The 22,846-nt window shown below is 40.0% G+C and overlaps 1 protein-coding gene across 1 annotated transcript in view; it reads left to right on the top strand.

The window, feature by feature from the left end:
- The window catches only part of tbx15 (T-box transcription factor 15), a 102,138-nt gene that overhangs the window by 59,883 nt on the left and 19,409 nt on the right, over window positions 1-22,846 (top strand). The window contains exon 5 of the mRNA XM_048603091.1: window positions 3,357-3,421. Within this exon, the coding sequence (XP_048459048.1) occupies window positions 3,357-3,421 (65 nt within the window). The remainder of the gene's footprint in view (window positions 1-3,356; window positions 3,422-22,846) is intronic.

Genomic DNA, 22,846 nt, shown 5'->3' with positions numbered 1-22,846 from the left:
AATGTCACCTCTTCTTTACTTTGACAAAACTTTTGGTTCGTTCAGGACAGTGACTTCGAAGGAATTCGGGGATTTATATTTACACATTAATAAATTAAAACCTTCTATCTGGTTAAAGATTTAACTGCATTTTAGGTTTGTTTAGTACATCATCAGTGGTGTGACCCTTTGATCTTTTACTTAAATTCTGTCTGATACTGACTCTCTCACACTAATACCTGAAGAAGGAGGCAGATTCCCAAAGCTTGTGTTTTCAAATAAACCTATTGGACTATAACCTGGTGTCATGTGATTTCTGACCTTGTCCACCCCAGTCCAACACCGGCACCTCCACATCATTTGCGAATAATCCCTTCACTTCTCAGCTCATTCCCTTCGTCTGTTCCAATCCTTTCCTATCTTGTTACAAGCAACAGTTTTCTGAGCATTGGTGGTTCGCTTGTATAAAACAAGCAGGGCAGATTTACATATGAATCGCCAACAGCTGTCACAAATTTATCATCGCTAACCACTACGTTTAATATACCGCAAAGTGGTACAACGCGAGCAACTATTTATAGTCAACAAAAATAAATTGGAATTTCTGTTTTTGTTTCTGATTTACAGCATTCTCAGTTCTTTCGGTTTTTATCAGTTACTTACAATCGTTTGAATGCTTAGGGCATTAATTTCAAATCATGTCGACCACAAATCAAAATGCAATCCATGGAGCGGACAGAAGCAATCGGGACAACTAAATATTTGAAGACCTTTTATGTTCAGACACGAGAAAGAAGCAAAATTATTTAATTACTTTCCCGCAAATTGAATACGATAAACGCAACGTTGGTTATCGAAAGAGTAGGGAAGTCGAATCGAGCTGTTTCTATAAGTTGTGAACTCCACTTTAGCAGATGGAAAGGCCTGACTCGTTTGGTGATTGCAGTTCAAGACTTTTTAAATTATCACACTACTTCAATACATTTAATAAATGTATTAACTCCTCCTGGGGAAAATAATTGGTAAATAATTAAACTTTCCTTATTTGTATTCTAACAAAAAGATTATTATTTTTAAGTTTTTTTGAGTGATGTAACATTGTTTAAATCGTCTAGATTTATGATGTATTTCCAAGAATAAGGGATTTGGAGAAGTTAGGGCTTTTCACCTTGGAGATGAGATTTGGTTGAAATGTTAAGATCATGAGGGGTCTTTCCAGAACGCACATGAAGAAACTGTTCCTGCTGGTGAAGGGATAGGAAAGGCACGGTTTGAAAGAAATGGCGAAAGAAATGGCAAAAGAAACAAAAAATGCTTACAAAGCCTCACTTTTCTCAGCATTTCACTGAATTGGCATATGTCTGTCAGTTTCACCAGGCTGCAGATATCTCCCTCAATCTGTTCACGTTCCCAAAAAGGTTTAACTTGTGTGCAGTCCTGGTCGCCGCGCTATGTAAGGAGGGTGCAGAAGATATTCACCAGGAATCTGCCTGAGATGGAGTGTTTTCTTTATGAAGAGAGGCTGGATAAGCTCGGGTTGTTTTCTTTGGAGCAAAAAACGCCGAGGGGGGGACCTGATGCAGGGGCAGGGTGGATAGGAAGCAGCTGTTCCCCTTAGTTGAAGGGTCAATAACAAGGGGGCATGATTTGAAGCTGAAGGGCCAGGAGGTTTTGGAGGGATCTGAAGAGGATTTTGTTTTAACCCAGAGGGTGTTGGAATCTGGAATACATGCGTGGGAGAGCAGTGGGGACTAGAAACCTCACAACCCTTTTAAAAAAAAGCGTGGACAAGAAGTTGAAATTTTGTAACATTCAAGGCTATGGGGCAAGTGCTGGAAATTGAGATTCGTATAGATAGGTAATAGCTGTTGGCGCAGACTCGATAGGCCCAACGGCCTCTTCTGCTCTTAATGACTCTAAAGGAAACATGAAGGAGAGTATCTTCATGCAGCCAGTGGTTCGGGTCTGGAAATGTGCTGGCTGAGAGTGTGGCCAAGGCGAATTCAATCCACACAGGAATTAGACTGTTACCAAAAAAAAAGTGGAATGTTAAGGCTTATTGGGAGAAGCGGATACTAACAGTCAGTGAATTGCCCAATGGAGAGCCCGTGGAGACATAATGGGTTGAATGGCCTCTCCTGTGTCAGAATAGTTGTGCGTTTCTCTGGCTGCAAAGGGAAGCGCCACGCACAGGCGTCAACTTTTCGATTAAATTTCCGAAGTCCCCGACAATTCCCTGCTCCCGAGAGGATTTACCTCCCTCGGTTAAACAACAGTTCGTTTTAAACAGCATCCACGATGGACTTCAGGAGTAATAGTTGTTTTTAGTTGCTGTTTGGTTACGCTTTGTCTTTAGAATATATTCATTCTTGAGCTCCGCTTTCAATCGGGTTTCGTAAACTCCAAGACATTTGCAATACCTTCTTACCAATGCCAGTATTCTACATCTCCCGGTTAATAGTTTATATCTTTTAGCCACTGACGTATCTGGATTCTCAAAATGTTTGTGCTGGAGGTCGAAGGGCGCTCTGAACAAGATTGAGAGGAAGTCTGATAGCAGACTCCAGTTAAACACTAGAGCAGGTTGAAACTAGCGGTGCGAGCAATCTCCTCCAAGCTCTGTCCACACATTGCAGGACTGTGGGAGTTAGACGATTTTTAACTGAAGCCTCCTCGCTGGCCAACAATACAAACACTCGACACCAGAACTTGGTGTGGATTTCTGGGGTACACCGTGTCTGTTCACAGTGTCTCAACATAGGGGCTAGTTCACAGGGCGCTCGGTAACAGAAAAGGGGCGCATTTCTGAGAACGAATCTTCCATGTAGTTTTTATTTAATGTATATCACAGTCCACAAACGGAATCTATGTAAATGTTAAAAAACATTCCCGTTATGAACCTTTTGAAAAACATATTTCCAGACTTCCCACCCCATTCCCAAACGCTATAGATCAACCTCCTAACTACAGAACTTGAAATACTTGAGACTACTTAGAAACGTTTAAATGGGTATAATTGAAAAACCCGGAAAAATCCCCTTGATTCAATCGTACATTTAATTTATTGTTTGTCTTTACTGAAACATTCTTGACTCCGCCAATTCCTTTGCATTCCGGATTATTTACATAACTGCGCCGCTTGTAACGGGAAACACTTTCAATTCCCTTTTCTCACTTGTTAGTTAATGGGACGCTGACTTGGCGAGTTGACTTCATTTTCAAACGAAGTTTCAGTATAAAGCCGATGTAAACACCGATGCAATTTCCCGGCTCTGTTCTACGTGGAGACCAGGACAGTGCCTTCTTGTAAAGTGGCCACGACCCACTCTCATCTGGCCGAGATTTTAATAGTGAATTTGTTCCTTTTTATTTCCCAGATTACAAGGCTGAAGATCGACAGAAACCCGTTTGCCAAAGGATTCCGAGACTCGGGCAGAAACAGGTGAGGAATCACTGTCTGAAACACACAAAAACAACCCTTTAAGAATGAACAGTTCAAAACTTAACCGAGACAAGTGTCGCATCAAAAATGTGCTGTGCTGGCTGAGGGTGTGATAAGTGTGCAATGTATCCAACATCCGTACATAGCAAGCCATGGGCAAGCAACTTCAATATTAAAGAAGTTTGCAGGAGTTAACCAGCAGCTTTCGAAATAACCCGGTTCACAGATTTCACCCCACCCCCCGTCGATTCCTTCCAGCGCTGATGGTAGGGGCAGACTATGGGAGAATGTAACCGCAGTTAGAATAACGTCCCCGTTCCCATCTTTATCGTAGGGAATGCGATGTCGCTAGAAAGAAATGGGTGTGTGTGAACTAGTTGTAACAACGAAGTGGTTCTTTTCTTAACAAAACAAAGAAACGGAATCTTTACCTGTGACACTGTGTAATGATACCAGTTATACTGAGGCACTCTTTCCACAGAGACCTATTTCAGACGGCAGATCCAGTGTCAGTTTGCCCGTGCAAAGAGGTTACAGGTAAGCATGAAAGCAGAGTAAATCAAGAGTCACACCTTTGCAACACTTCACCTCAATAAGCACAAAAATCACTAAGCACAGTGGATATATTCTGGCAGTAGGTATATTGTCGCAGTATCACATTTACTCGGCACCTCGTGGAAACCGATTGGACTTTTTAACATGAGGAGAAAGCGGACGTTCCCACCCCCGGAGCTGGGAATAGCAGCTCTTGTATCCAAGAAAACAGGAGCTCCTTTGTCACAATGCAGTCTGTAGGAACTGGCGGCGAGCAATGTAACCAGGGCAGTTCAAAGAGTGGAGAGGAACTTATTAACTGCTGCAAATTACAGGCGAGAGCATTCCTCTGAAAATTAAAAGAAATAAATGGAAAGTAATCATCTTAAAGAAGTCAGCTTTGCACCAGTTTGGAGTCGTGCATGAACGAGTCCAATTTCAAACCAAAACAAGACAGCCTCCTGAATACACGAAAGCCATCAGTATCTCATTCCTCCCTTTTTCCACTTCCATGCTACTTCTGGTGCCCACTGCCACTTCTCCAGGGCTATTAGGGATGGGCAAGAAGGAAGAACACTTGGAAAACAAGTCATCCCCGCATACAACAGAAACGGCAAATGCTGTAAATACAGACCGAAAGTCATTGACCTGACCTGTTATGTGTTTTTCTCTCTCAGATGCTGCCTAAACTTGCTGAATATTTCCAGCATCTTCTGGTTGTATTTCCGTTTTCAGGCATCAAAATTTTGGTTTTGTATCAGGCACTCTATGTACCTTAATGATACCCAGCTCAACCTTGCTACACCCATCAGAATGATGAATATGGATTTCCCTTATCTGAAGGGCCAAAGCCATTATCATCAGAGGCTTCTAGAAACCCCATTCCCTATCACTGTCACCATAGCTCTCAAGGTAGCTATTTCAGGCTTAACCACACTGTCCGCAGCATGAGTGCTATGTTTGACACTGAGTTGAGTACCTGTCCACCTATCCAGGCCATTGCTAAGAGTACACAATTTCACTTCTTTAACACTATCCAACTAATTCCCTCCTACATCTCTATCTCATCACATCTGCTACTGAAACCCCTATCTAGGTCTTTGCCACCTCACGCCTGGATTATTTCAATACCATTGTGGCTCCATTTTCAATCTCCCATAATTTTAACCTCATGCAAAACTCTGCCCGTCATCCAGCTCACAGCAAGTTCCAATCATCTATCATTCATCTGTTTGTGGACTTACATTGGTTCCTGGATACCAGCCACAATGCAGTTTTTAAAATTTCCATTCTTGTTTACAAGTCCTTCCATAGTCATGCTGCTCCCTAGTTATGTAAACCCATTCAACTTTACAGCCTTAGAGATAGCTACCCTCTTCCAATTCTGGACTTTTTCCCATTCCTATTGTCCCACCATTTGCCTGTAAGTTGCCAAAACCTGAAGATCTGCAATTATCTCCCTAAACCTCATTGTCTCTCCACCTCTTCCTTCTTTTAAAATGCTCTTAAAGTAAACATTTGCTCATCTGGTGTTGTGAGGCATCATCCCTCCCATTCCTCTCGATGTGTGGAATTGTGATGCTAGTATGCATTCAGGAATAATGCTGCTCACCGTGGGAGTCACGTATGAAGTTTTAAGAGTGCACTCTGCCTCTATTCAGCTTGAATTGGTCTGTTCCAGTGCAATACTTTGTAGAGGGCATTTCTAGCAGATGTGAGCAGGGAAATAAACAGTGAGGCAAATAGACTAAAGAATCTTCATTGAGTCATGAACTGTCCATATGTGGAAATAAAGAACAGAAAACATTATTTATATTACAATGTAGAAAGAAAAACATAGTTTAGGAAATAGTGATGAAGGGGAAAAGAACAAAACAAATAGAAAAGCCAAATAAAATTAATTGATGTTTTCACTTAAAACATCTTCAATATTTTCACTTAAAACATCTTCAATATTAACTTCTGATTGAAATTAAAACTCCACATTTGCAAAGAGAAAATCAGATCCTGGGAGGTTATTTCAATAGTGTCAATGGCATCAAACAATCAATAGCGCACTTCACCTTAATGCAGCAGCTGTAGCTTTCAGATTTTATTTTTGTGATGATCTAATGAACAAGGACAAGATGTTCATACCTTTTGTAGTTCTGTTAGGATTTCTAATGTTGAGTCTATAGCCAAAGACTGCAGGAGCAGCGCATTCAGTAACTTCTACATTTCCGCTATTATCTGTGCATCAGGAAATGTCAGAAATTATCTCTTTTACTCTATGATAATGGTGAGCATTGGGGAAAGGGGAACTAGGAAAAAAATTAAAAAGACTAATGATGGAGAAGTTTCTTTGAAAACAAGGTGTAGTCAAAGTTTGGAAATTAACTGCTTGGTCTGAAGAGTTCCACTGGGCTGGCTAAATGCTGGTAATCAATGGTGGAGCAGAATGAGTTTTCCACGTCTCACCCAATGTAAGAGGAACAGTTAGTCCATATAAGAAAACTGAAAGTTGGCAGAATCATTGAATTAGGGCTGGAAAAGTCTACAGAAGGATCAAAAACAAGCTTGAAAATTTTGTTGTTTGTTCATGATGACAGAGTACTGGGCATGTGATGCTTTGTGTAGGTGATGGTTTAGACTGTGCTTCTGCATGAGCTATTACTATAGATGATTGAACCGTGATTGTCAGCTAGATGCCCATTGGAAAAGTTGTGCCTTGGGTTGTGGGTGGATTTAATCATGGATTAAGATTTCTAATAAGGGGATTGAAGAGGACAAACCATTTTGGCAATATTGACTAAAGTAAAATAAACTAGGTAAAGATATAGGTCAGAAAGTACAGATAATCTCAGGGCAGGTAGCTATTAAAATTCTGAAACTCTTGATAGCTTGAGTATGTAACTTTGGCGATTAGCATTGAGATTGGCTGACGATATGAAAAACTGGCTGATGGCTAAAAGTGAAAAGATTAGTTTTGTTTAATTTGCATGAAACTGTGGGATATTTTGTCTCACTTAAGGTGTAATGTTGGACAAGTGATTCAAGACTGTAGCAACAGCTGTTGAAATGATGGAGAAAGTGTAAAAGTGGAGTTGCATGTACCTGAAATCTTACAATATGCATCTGGATGTTAGTGTAAGAAATAGCATGTAAATTGTGAAAAAGGGTCTGCTGAGGGTGGATCTCTGCAACACAAAGAGGAAACAGCAAATAAAGAGGAGATAAAGCTATTTAAGCCAAAACCTTGCAACTGAAATAAGTAGAACTAGCATTAAACGGTGTCACAAAGGTAGACTTCAGTGGAGAGACACTGGAGGATGATGAAGTGTTGTTGAAATCTGTGGAAAGGTCAAAAAGAATACAAAGTGATAGGAGGCCACAGTGACTCTTGTCAGTGCTGTGCCTAGGACAGATGTCACAGTAATACATTTTGAGCAGGACCAGGCTTGAGGAATAGTAGCATGGTTATGAGGTAACAACTTATTTTTGGAACATGAAAGGATAAGAAATGTTGGAAACAGGGTGACAACTGGACAGACTGGAGAACTTGAGGTGTCTTGCAGAGGGGAATAACAATAACAAGGACTGAAGGTCCAGCTTGCACTGGAGGAAAAACAAAACATAATGATATTAGCAAGCATAGGACAGGAAAGGTGGAACAGAACAGTCAGGAGCTGAGTAACTGAGGCAGGATACCAAACAGATGGTAGACTTCGTTAAATCCTTGCCCTAAGTGGAAGAGAGATGGCTCAGTGTGGAAGAGGGCAATCTACAAATTCAGACAGCATTGGACCAGTCGTTACAGCTTTAAAAGAAAACACTTCACAAGATGGATAACTCTGCGCTGAATTTGACTAGCCATTCTATCTACTCAAGATCATTTCATGATAATTGGCTTGTCGGCCTCATCAAAAGGCGTGAAGAGTGACATTGCACTGAACTAGAGTTACATGAAAGGTAGGAGTGGCCGATTTGCTATCCTGAAGAATATTAATGCTTCAGTTAGGTTTTTGTAGTAATTCAGCAAATTGCATGACAACCTATGTATAATCAGATGACTGAATTCAATTTCACAATTTACAATGATGGGATTTAATTTCACAATCTTTGGATTGATAGTGCAATTGCACAGCCAGTGTGTACTGAGTACAGAACATGAAAGAGCTTGGGCTGATTCGACTCTGTCTGCTGAAGGCAAAGAATTTGAATTATTTTTAACCAGCTTTTCAGGATAATGTTTGATTATTGAATAGTTTTGCATGAGACATGGTGAATTCCAAAGTAATCCAGTGAAATTCAGCAGTGAACATCAAGGCCATTGTTCAAAATCTGATGATGCAGAGATGGGTTTTGAAATTAAGAAAGTGAAGAAGTCACTTTCTTAGTGAAGTGGGAAGTCTTTTCTGATCTGAGGCAGTAGGATCATTGAAATGACACAGTTGTGGAGCAGTCTATTACACTGTTGACAAAGATATTCTTCAGTAGGACATTACCACAAACAGACTCAAGGATTTTGAGATATTTGCTGGATGTTGACAGTACAAGTTATTTCTCTTTACTACAACTAGAAAATTATGCATTCTGTTTAAGAAGATACCTCTCGGCTTACTCATAATACAGATTTAAAAGTGACACATATTTATCGTAGAATCCCTACAGTATGGATGTATGCCACTCAGCTATCAAACCCATACTGATCCTCCGAAGAGCATCCCACCCTGACCCATCCTCCTATCCTATCTCTGTATTTCCCATGGCTAACTCACCTAGCCTCACATTCCTGGATGTTATGGGCAATTTAGCACAGGCAATCCACCTAACCTGCACTTCCTTGGACTGTTGGAGGAAACCAGAGCACTCCAAGGAAACCAATGTAGACACAGGGAAAATGTGTGGACTTTGCACAGTCACTTGAGTGTGGAATTGAACCTGGGTCCCAGGTGCTGTGAGGCAACAGTGCTAACCACAGCCATCATGCTGCCCATTTAGAGTCGTTAGAATTCACAGACATCTTTCAACACTGCTTTGCTTGAGCTATACTTGACATACTGACATTCAAATGGCACATAAACCTTCAAAGTTAATGCATCTCTCAGTTCTTCATAAACATTGGAAAATTATGATGCACTTATGTCGTAGGTCCTGGTCTGAATCTGGTAGCTGCAGTTTAAGCTCTGAACAGGCAGAACCATGTTTACATTAGGTAGAACAGTTGCAGTCTTAGCTAGGAGAGGCTACACATGTGATACAAATGTGTGCAACGCTCTAGTCTCCCCATCAGCTAAAATTGCAAGTATTTTGAAACAGAAAGGTGAGATTCCCCAATGTTGAAATATTGAATTTGAGTATGTCTACAGATTTCCATGGAAGGGTGCATTTTGTAAATCTGATTTGACACTATACTGACTTTATTTTTCATGTGATGTCAGATAAGTCCCCTCCACCTCACTTCACTGTGCTTTGAGTCAGGTTGGATCCAGATTCTTGTTTTATATTGCTAGTTTAGTGTTGGTGTGATATGCTGAAATTATTTTGAAGATATTAGATTTCCATGTTAAAGTGAAAAACAGAGATCACCTGGAATCTTCAGTGAAATAGTCAGAAGGCTGAAAATATTGTGGTTTTGCTTTTTTGTCTTCACTCCAAATCTGTTGCCTAATCTGCAAATTTAGTCTCAAGATAAGATTCCAATCATATATTCATGGCACAATTTTTGAGGAAGTTACCAAAAAAATTTGATGATCCCAGAGCGATAGACATTGTTTATTTGGATTTTAGTAAAGCCTTTGACAAGGTTCCACTGATAGACTAATTAGTAAAGTTAGGTCACATGGCATTCAGGGTGAGCTTGCCAATTGGATACATAATTAGCTTAATGGCAGGAGACAAAGTAATGGTGGAGGGTTGCTTTTTAGACCGGAGGGCTGTGACCAGTGGTGTTTCACAGGGATTGGTTCTGGGTTCTCTTTTGTTTGTCATTTTTAAAAATGATTTAGATGAGAATATAGAAGGCATGGTTAATAAGTTTGCAGATGACGCTAAAATTGATGGCATGGTAGAAAATGAAGAAGGTTTTCTAAGATTGCAAAGGGATCTGATCAAATGGGTCAATGGGCTGAAACATGGCAGATGAAGTTCAATCTGGATAAATGTGAGGTATTGCAGTTTGGTACAACAAACAATTGTAGGGCTTATACAACTAATGCTAGGGTCTTAGGTAGTGTTGTAGAACAGAAGGACCTAGGGATGCAGGTACATAATGCTTTAAAGTTTGTATCACATATAGACAGGATGATTAAAAAGGTGTTTGGCAACTTGCCTTCATTGCTCAGCCCTTTGAGTGTAGGGGTTGGGACATTATGTTGAGGTTGTACAGGACATTGGTGAGGTCCCTTCTGGAATACTATGTCCAGTTCTGGTCACCCAGTTACAGGAAGGATATAATCAAGCTGGAGAGGGTTCAGAAGAGATTTACCAGGATGTTGCTAGGTATGGAAGGTTTGAGTTAAAGAAAGATTGGATAGGCTGGGACTTGTTTTTACCGGAGTGTATAAGGTTGAGAGGTGACCTGAGAATTTTATAAAATAATGAGACATATAGATAGAGTTGATGGTGGTTGTGTTCCCCCTAAGATAGGGAATATCAAGACTAGGGGACACATTTTTAAGGTGAGAGGAGAGAGATTTTAAAAAGGCACGAGACAATTTTTTTTATATAGAGGGTGGAGCACATGTGGAATGAACTTCCTCATGAAGTGGTGGATGCGAGTACAATTACAACATTTAAAAGACATTTGGATGGATATATGAATAGGAAAGGTTTGGAGGGATATGGGCCAGGAACAGGCAGGTGGGACTAGTTTAGTTTGGGATAATGTTCAGCATGTACTGGTTGGACTGAAGGGTCTGTTTCCATGTTGTATGACTCTATAATTAAGACCACCAGTGTTCAGCACCATTAACATCACCCGATTTTGCCCCTACGGCATTTCACTTGCTGCTTAAGGAAAATGGAATGCCTTTATTTCTTCCAGTAATGACTAGCACAACAGACTGCTGACTGCTTTTCCACACCTCACTCACTACTAACTTGCAGTAATCTGCAATTTTGCTGTGTCATAATTTGCATTGAAGCCCATTCACCTATCATTCCAACTGAACTACTTCAGTTCTATCAGCCTCAGTTTTAAACTACTTGTTTTCAAATATGGCATGGTCCTAGCTATCTCTGTAATCTCCTACAAACCTCCAAGATGTCTGAATTTCTCCAACTGTGCTCTTTTACGCAGCACCAGTTTTAATCCTTCCACCATTGACGGCAAAACCTTTCAGTTGCCTCAACCTCAAGTGTTAGAAATAGCTTCCTGAACATCTTTGTGTCTCTATTTCATTTTCTTCCTTAAAGGCACTCATTTTAAAACCCACATCTCTTGCCACGTCATCTGACCTAAAATCATCTCATGTGGCTCAGTTCAATACTTTGTTTTATAATACTCCTGTGAACCAGGAGTAATATTATTTTTATGATGTTAATGGTGCCATGTCATTATAAATTGGTGTTATTAGTTGTTATAATGTTGTGAAATTGCTGCTTTCAGAATTCAATTTATAATACAGCTTGTATAAAACAAGGTCAGGTGAAAATAGGTCATCAAAGTGATTACACAGCTAATCCAGAATTTTATATGCCATCAGAATTACTGCCTAGTCACATGGCAGATTTTTTACATGCAATTATGTTAATGATCTGCACTAATAACAACGTCAGGACTGTGTGCATTTGTACATATTTATTTTGCTCTTACATACCTTCGGCTTCATTAACTCCTCTAATCCGTTTACTTGCTGTTATTCATCAGCCTTTTATGTTTAATTAAAAACTTTAAGCAGAGTGGAATAAAAATGCAATTTCAAAGTTAATCCTAACTATCTTAACCAGTCCATCTCAAAACAGAATCTTGATAAGCCTGCTTCCTTGTTACAGGTTTCTATATCTTACAGCCAAAAAGACTGAGCTTTCAAAATGAATCAGTGGTTCTCTGCAGAAAACTAATTTGTATGACTAGTAAAAGTAACCCCCATTTTCTTTTAGCATTAGTACCATATTGAACGCACTATTTGATTTGTACTTGTCCATAGCTAGTTGCTAACAACTGAGTTGAACCAGGTGTCCTACAGCACTATACATGCATTTAGGGACTGTCCAGGTGTGGTTAAAAGAAAATTATACAGCAGTTTTTAATATTTTTCTGAATATGGAAGTATTTTGCTTATATTGTTCTGTCATAATAATTGTGATAGAAACCTTTTCCTAATCTACTGTGCAGGAATAGATTCTAGTGTTGAAAGTTATTTGAAATAACCAGTAATAAATGTGCCAAATTGTATTTCTGGCACTGTAGAGTCATCTGAGAAAACAGTTTAACTATTTCATATCATTAAAAGCCTAGTATTGATATGTACAGAATATTTTACAACACACAGGCAGGTATTCATCTAGTACTGATCAATCGATGCCTATACCAGATATTGTGCCATATTGCAAGTTACCATATTCTGTATCTTAAAAATGGTAGAAATTTTAAAATAGCCGGTTCTCAAATTAAATCTTGGCTAAATGAATGCATTTAGTTGACACTGTTGAATTGGTGGGGCGGGGGGGGGCAGCACGGGAAGGGTGCTAGGGGGTTACAGGAGAGATCATGAGTATCACTTTGTCTTCAAAAATACATGTTTCTACTCTTAGACATTTATGATCCAGATTGATTGATTGAGTGAACATAATTGCCCTAATGTTCACTTCAATCTGAATTTCACCTTAATTCAGTCATGGGATGTGGCTTTGTTGATTGGGCCAGAATTTATTAACCAACCCTAATTGTCTTTACTAAGGCTGTTTCCTTGAAGTGTTATAGTCAATGTGGTGTGGGTACACCCACAATGCTGTTAGGGAGGGCGTACTAGGATTTTGACCCAGCGACAGTGAAGGAGTTGCATTATTTTTCCAGGTCAGGATAGTGGGTGACTTTGAGAGGAACTTGCAGGTTGTGGTGTTCCCATATATCTGCTGCTCTTGCCCTTCCAGATGGTAGTGGTCATGAATTTGGAATGTGCTCAGTAAAGAGCCTTGGTGAATTACTGCAGTGCATCTTGTAGATGGTACACACTGCTGTTACTTTGCATCCATGTTGGAAGGTGTGAATTTTTGTGGATGTGGTACCAATCCTGTGGGCTGCTGTGTCCCAGTTGGGTTTAAGCTTTTTGAGTATTGTTTGAGCTGCACACATCCCAACAAGTAGAGAGCATTTCATCACACTCCTGACTTATGTTTCGTAGATAATGGACAGGTTATGAGGAATCAGGTGGTGAGATACTTGCTACCAGATTCCTAACCTCTGACCTGCTATTGTAGCCACTGCGCTTAGTCCAGTTCAGTTACAGGTCAATGGAAGCCCCTAGGATGTTGACAATGGGAGATTCAGTGATAGTAATGCAATTGAATGTCAAGAGATGTGGTTGAATTTTCTTTTGTTGAAAATGATCATTATTTGGCAATTATGTTGTGTGAATGTTACTTGCCACTTGTCAATCCAAGTGATGCTGCTTGGCCTGCTGTGTTCATCCAGCCCTGCACCTTGTTGTCTCGGATTCTCCAGCGTCTGCAGTTCCTACTATCTCTGGATATTATCCAAGTCTTTCTGCAGTTGGCAATAGATTGCTTCTACATCTGAGGAGTCATGCATAGTGCTGAATGTTGTGCAATTGCAGTGAACACCCCCCACTCCTGATCTAATGATGGCAGAAAGGTCACTGATCATTAAAATGATACAAAGTATTAGGTGGATATTCAACATGATGAAAACAATGACAGGAAATGCTACCAATTCATAAGAGGAAGAAAAATATTGTTAATTAAAACTTGCCTCTAGCCAAGTCTGCAGTTGAAATATTTAACTAATATCCAATATCTTCATTATTAATGTGGAAAATTTCCAGGAGTCTTTTCCAATTTTTTGACTTGGGACATAAATCAATTTTTTTATGCTTTGGGGTCTTATGTATTTGTGCATTCAATATCCTGATCATTCAGAGTTAATGCTATCAGCCAACACTTCATTATTGGGTTAAATTTTGAGATAGTGACACCACAGTTTTGTTCACTAGTGACTCATTCATTTTCTTCAATCCTTGGAAAATCTCTGTTAATTGCATATTTCACTGAATGCAATATCAGACAGCATCACATACTGAACTAAATCAAGAAGATTTATGCAAAAATATAAACATAAAAGGGCAAAACAGAAATATATGAAATTTTTGAAATAAATTATTTGATTTATGAAGTAAAAAGTAAATAATTTTGAAAAATATGGAATGGTACCCACTCTACAACCAACTGGCTTGAAGATCCTTTTCAAAATTTGTTATGTTCTAAATCTTGCCAAATCATATTTTTTAAAAAAGGTATCTTGCCTCTTCTCACCTGAGGTTTGTTTGTAAATTGTTTAGTTTGAATTAATTGTGCTATTGTGTAGTTTTGTAACAGAGGAAGCAATATTTTCACTTTATATTCAGAGAACTGAAGTGTTGGTCTGAAAGCTGTTACCCATCGTTGGGAACAAATTCCATTGGATGTTAAATGCTCAGTATGAGAGAATTTATTTGGGTACTTGAGAACTTTCAATTGGTTTTGGAACTGGTACAACTGAACTGGCTCCATCTGAGTTCAATGGTATTGATGAAGTTCATTGAGCTAAATTGTGTTATGATGAGCAGCTCCATTGACATAAACCAGAATAAAATTGTTAAAGTGAAATCGACGCAGAACAGATTGTACTAGTTTGGATCCATCTATTGGTTTCCTTTTATGTGATAATTTAAAATGTTTCTGGCAGTATTGTAATTTATGGAATCACTTTGAGCTTGTAGGACTTATTTGTTTTTGATCTATTTTACCTGGTCTTTGCCATTCTTCAATGTTCATGATCAAAAAAATGAGGTTGGTTCCAGTTCTTTCTCTTTTGGAATGTCTGTTGCTAGTTAAGAACAAAATTATTTGGTAGATATATTTTCACACATCCAATTATGGCCCCAGCACATGTAAACTTACAAAAGGAACTGTGGCATCTAATCACCCACAAGCTGCTCACTTACACTCATTTCTGGTACCGTCAGAATGTCACAGCTTCAGACCTTCTCACAGCCTGAACCCGGAAACAAACAGCTGTATAACTGAGGAGTGGAGATGATTGATATCCAGCAATCACCATTGTCTTCCTTTGCACTAGGTATGCATTCAGCCAGTGGATAGGCTGCAATTTTACTAGGGCTTGTTGGTGCCATGCTTGGTCAAATGCTGCCTTGATGTCAAGGTCATTTCCTTTCCACACATCCTGATAATTCAGCTTTTTTGTTTATGTTTGGACCAAGGCTGTACAGAAATCTGAAGCTATGTAGTCATGGCTGAACCCAAACTGAGCATTGGTAAACACTTTAGTGGTGAGTAAGTGCTGCTTGCTTGACAGCTTCCTTGGCTGTGCTGATGATGGAGCGTGGACTGTCGGGCTAGTATTTGACTGCATTTGATTTGTCTTGCTTTGTGTGGACAGCATGTGCTTGGACAAATATCTGCAAGTTTGCGTCGATGCCAGTGTTGCAGTAGTACTGGAACACCTTTGCTTAGGGCACAAATACTTCAGCCTTGTCACTTTTATGCTGACGTGAAGCATCATGAGCCAGGGTGTTAGTGGGATAGTCCTGTTGCCCAACAGTCAACCTCTGATTTATTCAGGTGGGTCAAATGCTGGTGGTACAGTGGTCTGGTGCAGAACAGAGATGACAGTACTGTGGCCACGTTACATTGAATATGGTCTTACATCACCCGGTTATTAAGGGAATGGGTCCCTTTGACATTGCAATTCATCTTTCAGTTTGGATGCAGCACTCTCAAAAACTACATGTATGCGGTCAGTGGCACCTGACACCATGGGGTGGCATGTTCATCTGCCAAAAGCATGTGCTCATTCCTCCTGCTTGCACCAGAAAGAGAGAATGTAATATATATCCCCCTCTTTGCAGGGACTATGGCAAGCACCTCCCTTCATACTTCAGCAAACAGTGAGGTGTAGAAGATGTTCCTTTCTGCAACCTGGAAGAAGCCAGCTGTGAAAGTCAATGGCCGCAGTGCCATTCTGAGCCATTGGGAATGCCATTCTCCATCCTGCTCTGAGGATACAGATCATAGAAACATAGAGCATAAGAGCAAGCAGAGACCATTTGGCCCTTCAAGCCTGCCCTGCTGTACAATATGATCATGGCTAATCATATAACTCAGTGCCCTGTTCCTGCTTTCTCCCCACACCCTTTATTTCCTTCAGTCCTAGGAACTACATTGAACTCCTTCTTGAAATCATTCAATGTTTTGGTCTCAACAGCTTTCTGTATTGGAGAATTCCACAGGCTCCCCACTCTCTGGGTGAAGAGATTTCCCTTCATCTCAGTCCTAAATGGCCTAGACGTATTCTTAGACTGTGACCCCTGGACTCCCCAGTTAATGGGAACATCCTTCCTGTGTTTACCCTGTCTAGTCCTGTTAGAACTTGGTAGGTTTCTCTGAGATCCCACCTTATTCTCCTAAACTCCAGTGAATATAGTCCAAATGGATCCAGGCTCTCTTGATAATTCAGTGCTGCTATCCCGAGAATCAGCCCTGAAAACTTTTGTTGTGCTCCCTGCGCAGTCAGAAGATCCTTCATCAGATAAAGAGACCAGAACCACACACAGTACTGTAGGTGTGGTCTCCCCAAGGCCCTGTACAGTTGCAACAAGACACCTCTATTCTTGTACTCAACCTCTTTTATGTGAAGGCCAACATACCATTCGCCTTCTTCAGTGCCTGCTGTACCTGCATGCGTGCTTTCAATAATTAGTTTTCAAGGACACCCTTGTCTCGTTGCACCTCCCCCTTTCGCAATTTGTTGGCATTCAGATAATAATCTGCCTTTCTGTTTGTGCAACGAACATGCATAATCTCACATTTATCTACATTATACTTCATCCGCCATGAACTTGTCCAATTCACACTGAAGCATCTCTGCATCCTCTCCACAGTACACTGTCCCACCCAGCTTTGCCTCGTCTGCAAATTTGAAGATATTACATTTAGTTCCCTGATCTAAATCAGTAACATGCACTGTTAATTGCTGGGGTCTAAACACTGATTCTTGTGGTATCCCACTAGTCATTGCCTGCTATTGGAAAATGACACATTTATTCTGCTCTTTGTTCCCTGTCCATGTCCCCCACTTCCATGTACTTTCATTTTACATGCTAATATGGATGTGGCATATTTCATGGAGTAGTTCCCTATTTGACTGCTCTAGCTTGTGTGGGAAGAGAAATGCTCGGTTCGCAATAAACAACTGCACCTGCCAGTCGTGAACCATTTCAACTCCCCCTCCCATTCCTCAGACGACATGTCCATCCTGGGCCTCCTGCAGTGCCACAACGATGCCACCCGAAGGTTGCAGGAACAGCAACTCATATTCTGCTTGGGAACCCTGCAGCCCAATGGTATCAATGTGGATGTCACAAGTTTCAAAATCTCCCCTCCCCCTACCGCATCCCAAAACCAGTCCAGCTTGTCCCCGCCTCCCTAACCTGTTCTTCCTCCCACCTCAAGCCGCACCTCCATCTCCTACCGACCAACCTCATCCTGCCCCCTTGACCTGTCCGTCCTCCCTGGACTGACCTATCCCCTTCCTAACTCCCCACCTACACTCACCTTTACTGGCTCCATCCCTGCCTCTTCGACCTGTTTGTTTCCTCTCCTCTATCCATCTTCTATCTGCCTCCCACTCTCTCCCTATTTATTTCAGAATCCCCTTCCCCTCCCCCTTTTCTGATGAAGGGTCTAGGCCCGAAACATCAGCCTCTCTGCTCCTATGATGCTGCTTGGCCTGCTGTGTTCATCCAGCCCTGCACCTTGTTGTCTCTGCTCTCTCAAGATCCTGGATGGGTATGGCCTGCCGGTGAGGGCCCTTCTCTCTCTCCTCTGCTCCTCCCCTCCTAAATGTTGTGTCCTCTTCTGTTTTGTTGCAGACCAAGGGGGATTGATGCTTTGGCAACCACATCTGGGAGCAAGTGGTATGAATAGAGGCCTCGATGTGAGATCCAAAGCATTCACCATGTGCCACGATATTCCATGTAACTCCACTAACCTTAATTAATAGGACAAGGTACTAACCACTTCTGTTAACTATGCAACCAGCAAGAGAAATCAATTAGCAAGCAACCTGAAGGTAATTGATGATGTCTTTGAGTAGCACTAGTGATGTAATGAGTTTAAGATTGTGCATTAGTGAAAGCATTGAAGTTGAACCAACTCGGGCTTAAATACTGACTACCATCACATTCAGCCTGGTCTGCATACTTCTAGTGCTAGCTCTCAATCCCTGTGCTAATGATCTCAGTACAGTGATGTTTGCTGAAATCGGTGGTATAAGAGTACACATGTGTACTGACCCTTTCCTTAACTCGCAACAGCACAGAGGAAATAGAGGTGGTACATATTTAAATTTTACAGGCCAAAATTTTCAAAACATGGAGGTATTTATTCACTTTTCTTATGATCCATTTTGTGCACTAAGTAAACTTTGAGAATCTTGGAGTAAAAAGGAAGACATATGTGAAATGAAGGTTTTGGATTTTTTATTAATTTGGATCATTGCAACTAGAAAATCTGAGTTGAAATGGTTGAATCATAGAACCCTGTAAAATTAATCAGAATCTTCCTGCCCACATGGATACAGATTTATACTGGGTGTCTCCCAAGCACCCAGCTCATTTGTATCATTCCTAACTTGGCTGTTTGAACACAGGCAGAAATATCATTCCACATGGAGAAAGCAAACCAAACATGAAAATGTCAAGAGATAGAATGAATGACATTGAGAAACACTTAATAAATGTTGTAGCCCTTCTCAGGTCCAAAATATTTAAGTATAGAAAAGGAAAGAGATATTGCCCTAATACATATTACAGGATGCATGTGGAATCAATTAAAGTGCCAATATTGAAGAAATCTTTTGTTGTTCTCATGCAACAGACTAAATGATTTACACTAACCAGATTTTCTTTATTTTTAAAAAAAACGAACGCAGAAGCAGCAAAATAGTTACAAAATGAAGACATTATTGCATGCTACATAAGTCCTTTATATTGAGCTTCAGTTGACACTTTGCAAGAAAGTGTCATGCAAAAATAATTAGACTCATTCTGGTTTTGCACACAGAAATCAAGTATAATGTTCACCAATTTCTATTCCTCCTCTTGTCTCAATCCCTAACCAGATCTCCCCTCCCCTCTGTTTAATCCAGTATGGAGTAGTGATACATGTCTGCTTGAACCTGAAGGCTGGAACTCACTCACTTCTCTGGCATTGATTTTAGATGGAACAGTTGCAACCTTGAACAGTTCTCCATAGTGTCAGTCATTTTGACCCGTGTTAAGCACCCAATCCAAGGCAGGTACAATCGTCCTTTATTTGGTGTTGTAAATGTAGGTGCTCTTCTTCAGGAAAAATGTTTTAGTGATTTCATATTACAAATTTTAATCAAGTATTTTGAAGAAATGCTGGATAAGTTTGGGTTGTTTTCTTTCGAGCAGTAAACACTGAAAGGTGACTTGATTGAGGTCTATTACATTATGAGGGGCGTGGACAGGATGGATAGGAAGCAGCAATTCCCCTTATTTGAAGGATCAATGATGAGGGGGCCTAATTTTAAGGTGAAGTGCAAGAGATTTAGAGGGGATCAGAGGAGGAATTTTTTTCACCCAGTGGGCAGTGGGAATCTGGAATGCACTGCTCGGGAGAGACCATTGAGATAGGAAACCTCACAACTTTTAAAATAGTACTTATATGAGCACCTCAGAACTATGGGCCAAGCGCTGGAAAGTGGGCCTGGGGTAGATTTAGAATAGTTTCGTCAGTGCAGACTTGATAGGCTGAAGGACCTCTTCTGTTCTGTATGATTCTATGATTTTCCATTCACCGAATTTGGTGAATGTAATCTGTCACATCATATTTGTAATTTTGGTTTTCAAGGGCTTAATGATGAAACATCTCGAAAGCCCTTTTTGCTTTCCATTGTAAGATTTCTGTTTATGGATGTTCAACTAAGATCATCTACACTTGTAGTGAGGTCGATCTTCTGCTTTTATTGTTGTGTCAGTGGATGGGTGAGAGGAGATTTTTACATGTCAAGGCGTCAGTTGAACTTGAGTTTACTCACAGTGGTGTCCCACTAATGACTGTCAGTTTATACTTTGACGTGGAAATTCTCTGCTTCTGAAACACTCCGTGAGCAACTTGCTCCTGTTTTATCCAATGATTGTCAGCACAGGGTGATCACAAATAGAACAAATATTGTTGCGCATGTTAAAAGGAGTCAACCCGGGAGAGTATTGTCAATATTTTTGGCTGATGTTATGGGATTCTCCCTGTTCCAGCAGCAGTTGTTGTTTTCTGTGACACTCCCTACCCCTTGTCAATTTTTAGAGCAATATGTGGCAGATGGAACCAGTTCTGGAGACTCACTCAGAACTGTGCGGTGACACTTTAACAGATTTATCAATGACTGTGAAGCGTTGTCTTCAGCATTTTGGTGATATTTTCATGTAACCTTGTAGTGACAGAATAGTTATTGTTGAATCTGTAATCAACTGGACTCCTGAGATCCACTCAAGTATCGTTAACCAAGGCAAGGGAGGAATGGAAACACTGTGCACCCCCTCGAAGTGAAAGCCTGGCCAGTTCCCTAATTAAAGATGTTTACATGTATGAATTCACAACAATGTTCATTCAATAGTTATGCATAAATGGGGTTGAGTCAATTTTCATTGCTACACATCATGCAATGAAGAAAGGCAATCCATGTAAACACATTGGTTATATTGCCATCTGTTTGGGAATTCCATCATATTTAAAAAGTCTCTATCTCTCTGGATGAGATCTTGAATCAAAATAGAAGGCTATGAACTCAGTGGTGCAAGAAAAAAACATTGTTTTCCATTGAAATCATCCATTTCCAACAGACATAAAACACAAAGAAAGTAGAGAAGCAAAGTCAAATGTTTGATTGGTCAAAGTTTACGAAATGAGAGCCCTACAACAGATTAAAACAAATTCTAATCTCATCAACGATGTAATGAAGATTATTCACAAACGCTGTGATATCATGCAGGCTTAGAATTGAATACTTAACATGGAAATTAATCAAAACGTCAATTCAATCTAGTAACTGTTTGGAATTTGTTGCAGTGTTTAACTCAGTCTACAACATTTTGTAAGTAAATAAGAAGTTGGCAAATGGAATTGTGACAAATTTGAAGACTCTGGGATTTCTGGAAGATTTGGGATAAAAAAAGGGTAAAGTTTCTGCTTTGCACACAGCTGGCAATCCAGAGGTAAAATGCACAACCAAATTGAGCTGGTTTTCTGAAGTGAAGTTATGGTTTAAGTGTCTACACAAATTTATTTGCATAATTGCAATGTAACAACCTTGCATGATCTAATTTGTATCGTTACATTGTTAAAATGTATTATTCTTAGAAATATTAGTTTTTTAAATAAATACTTAATGAAACAGTAGAAGTAATTATTTTATTTCAGCTACACATGGGAAGCTTAATAGAACATAATTGCTTTTTTTTTTGCTTTAATGGGGGGAAAAAATAAGTCCTGGTTGTATTTGAGTGGCAACCTGTGCAGTTCTACCATGGTAACTGTTTTTTTTTTTTGACACAGCATTAAAAACATTTTTTATAAGTGTCTAATCTATAACCTGGTGGTTACCTAATTTTAAATAATGAAAAATTTGAAGAAAAACTGCACTGAACCATTTATAGCTTACAAATAGTCATTTGATCATACAGAACTTGAGTATCTCTGATATAAAATACATTTTGTTGAATCTTTCATCTTGCTAACATGAGGACAATTTGCAAGGAATACCAAAGTGGACTCTGTTTGGTAGAGAAGTTGCCATGGATAGTGCACCAGTTAGTGATGATTGACAGTGAACTGTAAAAAGATTTGTTTAAATTTTAAACTGGCCATGTTGACTCTTATTGGTCAAGGTATTGCCCTGAGAAATGAACCACAGAATGTCAGAAACCTATTTTGTTCAGTTGAAACAGTTGCAGTCTGTGCATACATGTTCTTTCTGTCTGTAAAGAACAGAACCTTGTGTATTAATATATGAAGCTTCCAGAACACGCAAGTGCCACTCTACAATCCTAACTGGCCAATCCTAGATTGGTGGCAGAATAATTGTTTGTTTGCTTGCTCAGAATTATGTCTGATTGCAGAATCAAAACTAATGTGATCTACGGTGTTGAGGTTTGCAAGTGCAGGCTGGCTGAGCACAGTCTGTACATGACTTGCATGAACAGCCAGGGGGATATGCTTTTGATACAATCCAGTCATTGGCATGCATGGCCAACATATCTGGCATAACACAGGCACTGAATTCATGTACCGCATTACTCATTTGTGTGACATGCAAAATGGTGTCTTTGCTTGATAGCAGAATCCCATTAGTGGCAAACACCATTCATGTAGCTACTGCATAGTAGCAGCATGTAACAGCTAGCTTTACCTGTTGCTCAAATGTTCGAGATACCTGACACTTACAGTATAATATGAGTTTAGGGTTAGAGTTAGGCCACTTTTCAGGGCCAAAAAGGTTGGCATATTCATCAGTTCGCATGAATACAGCAAGAAGTTACATGATCAGTGTAATCATTATCCTGCAGGATGGCTTTGGTGTGCCCTACTTCACACACACACTCCAGCTGTTTCAACTGAACAAAATAGGTGACAGCCATCCTTTATTTCTCG

Source organism: Rhincodon typus, chromosome 11 (assembly GCF_021869965.1).
Source record: "Rhincodon typus isolate 14 chromosome 11, sRhiTyp1.1, whole genome shotgun sequence".
NCBI classification, from domain to species: Eukaryota; Metazoa; Chordata; class Chondrichthyes; order Orectolobiformes; family Rhincodontidae; genus Rhincodon; species Rhincodon typus.
This window is presented reverse-complemented; position numbering and strand designations above follow the sequence as displayed.